Genomic DNA, 7,500 nt, shown 5'->3' on the forward strand with positions numbered 1-7,500 from the left:
TGGTTTCTTTCTTCATCATCCTCTTCATATATGTTTTGCTGGAAACATTATTAGTGCCTATGTGTATTGATCTTTATGCCTGGACTGATGAAAAAGCTGTAACAGTTGTAGGAGTTGGGTTAAGTATAGCTGGAGCTATTTCAATTGTAATGTTTACCTTAACAAGTGTCTTGACTAGGAAGTTTGATGAACGCAAAGTTTTTATTTTCCTTGGATTACTTCCACTAACAGTATCTATGCTCATTCATTTTCCAATGGGAAATACATATCCAAAAATGCAAAACTGTACTTTATATAATGGTGCACATGCATTTGATGACTCTGCTTTAGTACCTGACTTTAAAATGAATTTTACTGAACCTAGTAATACATTATCTAGACAAAGGCGTCATGCTGCAAGAGATGACACTTGCACTGATCTTGGCTGCCCTCAAAAGCAGGAATGGTGCCTTTACACACCAATTATTGAAAAGCCTCAGATGGCAGTAGCAGATGTAGCTGCTGTTATAGGGTATCCAGTTGCATTTACACTCTCTAGTTCCTTCTTCTCAAAATTATTAGGGCCAAAGCCACAAGGTGTGTGGATGGGTATCCTAACAAGTACTGGAAGTTTTAGTCGAGTCACCGGTCCAATTTTTGTGTCTTACATGTACACTGCTCTAGGCACTAGGTGGACATTTGGTATCCTTTTTGTAGTAATGTCTCTTACTCTTGTTATCATTTCTTTGTTGTTCAGAAGACTTGTGCCTATGAAGTTGGTAGGAACTTAAATGTGTTGATAAAAGGTCTTCCTTGCCATCTTATATGTATTAGAGATCTGTTGCTTCTTGTGTGATTAATTATAGTATATATTAAGTGTTTAATTTTTATAAATTACACATGTTAAGTAAACCCATTGTAATGATTGGTGAAGTTGATGAAGTTATTCTTTCATTATCATATTTCATGTTTTACCATTGAATCATTTCCTGCTTTTCCTATAATGGTTGTGCTAAATTGTTCTGTAATACACACACACACACACACACACACACACACACACACACACACACACACACACACACACACACACACACACACACACACACACACACACACACACACACACACACATAAATGTACATATACTCATGAATGTATATATAAGAAAATATACAATATATAGATATGTAAAAAGTACAAGTAAATTGACTTCTCAAATACTATTTATTAAACATTCACAGCAATAACAACTCGAGGTTTAGTTCTCTTTAGGGTGTATTAAAGCATTTGATAATGTATTAACAATACAATAAGTGATCTGATAATACATTAATAATACTCAAGCAACTACAGCCTAAGGGATCTGTTTTTGGATATGTTTTTGGTGTATTTTAAGACACATATGTATTTTTTTTTCTTACATTGTAGATATCAGGTCTGAAGAAAAAATGTAGGATGATGCTTGTTAAATCATTAAAAGTATTGAAGTGATTAGTGGTTGATTTGATTCTAGATTTTTAAGAGATATTCTCTCAAAAATTGCATATTAATAATTCAGATGTTCCTGATGCAGTTTGGTGATTAAATTTCAGATATCATTGCCAGTTTTATGACTGATGTTTTTTTCTGTGATTTAAAATAGTACTTTTGTTTTATTTCACTTTCTACCCAGTTTTAGCTCTTCTGTGGAAAGCTAAAAGTAATGGATGAAGATCAGTTGATTTTGGTCAAGTGGGCCCCTTGACCTTGTCTCGTCTTTTCTCATTTCTGAAGTCAGGACAAACTCAAGAAGGAAAGTAGGGCAAGGGAAGGTGGAATGTGGTGGGTTAGTGCCAATAATACTTAAAGAAAAATAGTAATAAGTGTAAAAATTACTTTGTAGGAAGACACACACATGCACACACACATGCACATGCACACATGCATGCACGCACACACACACACACACACACACACACACACACACACACACACACACACACACACACACACACACACACACACACACACACACACACACACACACAAATATAGACAGTGTTTACATGATGGTAACTGTCTTGTGGAATAATTGATGAACTGAGTAAAGTATAATAGTTTTAGGGTGATTATTTTAAAAATTTGTAACTTATATTTAATTTTTATTGACTGGGAACCATAACTATGATGTAATTTTTATATATTTGTAGATAGACATGTGGGTATAGGTCTGATTGTCTAAAGCTATTGTCACTAGGTGATATTCCATGAACCATGCCTCATTTCCTTTTATGTTTACCTTTCTTAGTTTTAAAAAACTTTCATGTAACTGGTATAAAATGCAGAACAAAATGAAACCTTCTTTTACATTAACAGTTGACTTGATATTACATTTACATAAGTGAAGGCAGTTTACAAAATGCATGTTTTTAGTTTCATGGGCATGTCTACATAAATAACCAGAAAATGCATTTGTTAATTGGTAGGACTACTGATGCACTTAATAAAATAATAATAATAATAAAATTACATTTTAACCATGGATCTTTTAAATTCCAAACAATGTTTTTGTTCTTTATTTACCATTACTAACTATGTCTTGTTAATATTCCTTCTTGTTAGGGTGGTTCTGTACATTATATTCTGCTTTAGAGGTATTAATGAAAAGCCTGAATATATGTTGGCTATAAAAGTGACCAGCAGGTTGTTGGCATGTTCATGTATTGTGAATTTCAATATCTTGTGAAGAATTAGAACAGCAAAATACCTTGATTAAAAAAAATATTGCATACATTATAACAGCTTGTTTGAGGAAAACTGAAGTTAAAGGTATTTTTTTGCTAGTTTTGTGCTCTAGACCATACTAAGTTACTGCTTGTCAGCTAACTGTGTGATGAATATTTTGCTGTAATTAGACATATAAAATAGTTGTTGCAGAGATGGATGCAATTTTTGGAGTTACACATTTACAGTCATCTTAAACATGAGCAATGCTAATAAGTATGATGTGGTTAGTTCATTTGCTGGATCAATGGATGCAGAAAAGGTTCAGTTAGGTTAGAGAGAAAATAGTTTTCAGTGAATGCCATGTTTTCATTGGGTGTCTAGGAAGGCTCTATGCTATCTCTAAGAGGTTGGCACAGATATACTAAAACTATTTAGCAGGAAGTGTAAAATGGGAAATAAGAAATCCAATTCCTGTTCTTGGTAGAAGCAAACAAACAAACAAAAAAGTATTGGTATTTGGATGTAGCACTAGTTTCAGGTAAGTAATAGCTTAGTGAAGATGCATCAGTGTGTAGTAATATATCTTTTTTTCTGATAGATTTGGTCATGGATTATGGGTAAGGAAGATTTTTCAAATTAGTTTTACATCATATAGATATAAGTTTATAATAGCTATTTCAGATATTCTTTAAAAGTCTTTCATAGGATTTCATAGTATCTTATATTCATCAGCAGTAGTTTGAAGTGTTTGTTATTTATGTAAAATAGGTGCTTTGTTTACATAATTGTCTTTATTTTTCTCTAACATTGCATATAAAATAAGGTGTTTCACAATTAAATAATTTTTATGATCTGTAATATTTTGATGCAAGGTATGATTTACAAAATATTGTTTGCCTCACTTTCATGAACATTTTCAAAAACAATTACATATTGTTTTATATTTTTTGTTACTTTTACATTCTAATAAATGTTTCCCACATATTAGCAAGCCTTTTATGTTGATATTGGAAGTTCTATAAAGTGTGTTATGGGCATGTCTAGCTTCTTTTCTGTGAGAGATCAAGGTCTTTGAAGGTCTTACTAAAAAACTTGATATGTTGGTATGTGCTTGTGGCAAGGAGATTACTTGTCAGATCATGTGGTGCAGTTGAATGAAACATGAGTCCAACAAATGGCAACACAATGTGATTGCACAATCCAGGACTGCCAAGTTTTGGCTTATGCAAATCAGTAGAATCTGTTATAAAAGGGCAGAGGTGCACATGGCCTTGCATAGGGGTTTGCCAACAAGGACCCTGAAATGGAAGACAAATGAAGCAAATCCCCCCCCCCCCCCTCCTTTGCCGTAGACACTGTGATAGATTGATCAATATCCCAAATATTAATACACTTAATTTTCATCTTAGATCTTACATTGCTTGGAAATGAAAAAGGCTGTGAATCCTAAAAATGAATGATATCAAATATATGGACATAACTTGTAGTTATAGCACAATATGTTGTATTTTATTACTGTCATTAAAATAGTGGTATTTCTAATTGTGTAATTTTTCCCCTAGAATCTTTGAAAATTTGGTGATACTTTCTTAATAATTATTGTACACAATTATGTGTAAATTGACCCACTGACATAAATATGAACAGTAATAGTGATCTGGATATTATGAAATGATGAAATTGTATTTGTAAGATATATGAACAGAATACAAGAAAACCAAGTGCGTTAATGATCATGAAAGTGTTTTGTATGTTATGCTGTATGTTATGTTTTAAATGACTCATTACTAAATTTGCTATCATCATCTGGTTTTATAATTGAATGGAGTTTAGTGGAATTAACTTTATCTGCTGTTTAATGGACACGAGCCATGGCCACATCTTGAGTACAAGAAGGTCAAGACACAATATTAACATTTATTTTGTAGGTATACAATAACTACTGTAGCTGCATCTTAGATTCCTTTAATGATGTCTGAAAACAGAAAAAAAAATATATATTAAAAAATATAGTTCATATACAGTAAATTTACACTGATAATAAGGGATAAAATAAATATATAATGATGAGTATTTTCTAAAAAGAAAATTAACCGAAATGCTCAAGTCTCCCATCCAATAACATAAAGTTAAATGGAGAATAACAAGAGTAGCCATCTTTTAAGGGAAAACTCAATTAAAGAACCGTAACCCGAAAACTGTGTGTTTTACATAAATGTTGTAAGGGATACCTCAAGCACAGTGATCTATTCATGGGCGTCTGAGGAATTATGAGAAACTGAGAAACCTGAGAAAAATATATGCAAATTTTAGTGGACCTTACTGTACTTTTGGTGTCTTTCTGGTGGGTAGCCTGCGACTGATGGTGTTTAATTTATCTTTCTATTCTTTGTAGCATGATTTTCTAGCAATGTTGGTATGTTTGATTATAATTCATAAAAGACGAGAACTGAACATGATTAATTTGGTCAATGCCTAAAAGTGACTATTTTTAAAGGCGATCAAAAAAGGAAAATGCCCAAGGCTGTACAAGAAGCGTATTTGTGGTAGAAAAACCCACAATACAAAACTAGATTTATTGAAAATGAGACAACAGTTTCGGAATCCACCTTTGTACAAATGACATAGGGTGTCATATGTGAATAGTCTGATAATAGCTGTTTCACTCAATATCAATCAAATACTGTATCAGTAATCATTATTATTATTATTACATTTTATTACTCTTTGGAATAAAATCAAGGTAAATGAATTGCTTCCGAGGGAGAACATTTTAATGGGAAGTGTGCGCATTAGTATTTTCACATTTGTGATTTTCTATTTTTCAGTAGGGATTCGCCATATTTCTACCAAGTTGAGGCCTCAAAGATGATTTTTCTGAACCCATTACTTCTAGTTTTTAAGATAAAGTTTAGAAAACTGAAAAAAGAGACGAAAAGTAGGTGTCTCTCTGACGAACCCAGTCGTAAATTTGACTGATACAATTGGGAATGGCAAGCCTTGGGTACTACATATTCCGACAGTGGTCTGGATATGTGGTACCCAACACATTTTTTTTCGATTGTGTATTCGTGATTCGTGTTAATTTTGGGAGATATATTCAAGAATTAAGAAGTGGCTCCTACACGTTCCGATCACTCTTCTGAGTAACTCCTGGCAAATAACTGGGACCTGAGCAAAATAAAAATAATACTGTACTCGTATTTGTGTTATTTCTCATTTATATCGATTTTTAATTAAAAACTTTCTTCCTGTGAAAATATATCCGTCTACAGATTTGTTCAGAGACCTAAAATATTCATATCGTATATTCACTGATATACTGCATTAGTAAAAACTATATTTTTTCCCCGATAGTTGTATTCCTGCTGGTGGGCCTAGTCCCATTTTATTAAGAAGGACGGTGGTCGGGACCAAGGTCTAGGCCTCGTCAATTCGCCTTTGTGCAGAACGAAATCCGGACGGCTTCAAGACCCGAGTCTGAACGACTTCGATGCGGACTAGTCTCTGCGGTCTTTGATCCCGTCGGTCCACAGTCCGTTTGAGGGAATTTTGATATCAGCGTTTCCCTTTGAGTGAATTCTTAATCCACGACAGGCCTTGCTTCACTCAAATATTCATCTGAATGTGCGGGAACGGTATATACACAAGGTATGTGCCGCAACGTCTTGGACTTCATCTGCAATGATCATGGTCATGTAATCGTGAGCATACTTGTATAGACCTTGGTCGTGAGTTCAGCCAGGTGGGACGAATGCACGGGCAAACAACTGCCAGACGCGCAGAGCAAAGGCAGGATCTCTTTTGTACTTTGTCGCCAGACCCAGTACCTGAAATCGTCTCTATGCTGACCAGGGTAATAGTAGCCCCTGGCATGAGCATAAGGGAAATGGGAAGTGAAGGCAGTATTTGTTTATTTCTCAAAATATGTTATCAGAAATGAGGTTGAGTACTTCGTTAAGCATTTTGTTTTGCAATTCTTGACTTTTACCGGGTAATAGAGCATAAGCACATGAGTAGGACACGCCGTCGGCGAATCAGTGTTCTGCACACGCCAGGAACCGAAGGTTTCAATCGGCAGTGAAGATGACTATTCTGCATCATACTGCAGAAAGGATTCACCAGATAGGATTCTGCAGTGACTGTTGACTCTGGCAGCGAAGTCCTTGTCTTCGCACTTCCACTTTGCCTTCACCTCTTTATCTTTAATGAAAAATGTGCCGCCCTTCTATAAGGTCTGCTTTCCTCGTGAGGCAAGTTCTCATGTGTTGAGACATAAAGTTCGGGGTAATTAGGCAGTGGGAGCTCTAGTGTGTGTTGCTCATTGTGTTGAATAACACTGTCAACAATATGTAGCAAGACCGGATGGTACACTTCACATCTCCGTACAAGCAGCTGCCCTTCTCCTTGGGCAGGACGCAGATGTCACCCGGCTTTCTCTTTTCGCACAGGAATAAATATCTGCCCTCGAAGGGAATCGCCGCATAAAAGGACACGTGCGCAAGACGAAGGGGGAGACACGGCAGACAGGCCAAGCCACGCAGGGTCCAGCTCCACCAGCTCGTCCTCCAACCGGGGACACGGGAGTCTCTTGGGGGTCTCATATCTATCTTCAACAATAAACCAACAAGCTAAGACCCCTTTCATTGACCGCCCAAGACCATCTCTCTTACGCTTACATCTGGTGGCTTGCGGTGGTCACTCGTTAAAAACACCGACAAGCACTGGCTTACAAACGGCATGATGAGGGCACACGGCAAGCACCTTGTCGATTTTTTCATTCTTATTCACATTCTTATTGTCATTATATAT

At 35.6% G+C, this 7,500-nt stretch overlaps 1 protein-coding gene across 1 annotated transcript in view; it reads left to right on the forward strand.

Annotated features, from left to right (window-relative positions):
- The window catches only part of LOC125043177 (major facilitator superfamily domain-containing protein 8-like), a 19,686-nt gene extending 17,187 nt beyond the window's left edge, over positions 1-2,499 (forward strand). The window contains exon 7 of the mRNA XM_047639170.1: positions 1-2,499. This exon is cut by the window's left edge and continues 100 nt beyond it. Coding sequence (XP_047495126.1) covers positions 1-770 — 770 coding nt within the window. The 3' untranslated portion in view covers positions 771-2,499.
- The last annotated feature ends 5,001 nt before the right edge of the window (positions 2,500-7,500 follow it).

This window comes from Penaeus chinensis, chromosome 33 (genome assembly GCF_019202785.1).
Source record: "Penaeus chinensis breed Huanghai No. 1 chromosome 33, ASM1920278v2, whole genome shotgun sequence".
Taxonomy (NCBI): Eukaryota; Metazoa; Arthropoda; class Malacostraca; order Decapoda; family Penaeidae; genus Penaeus; species Penaeus chinensis.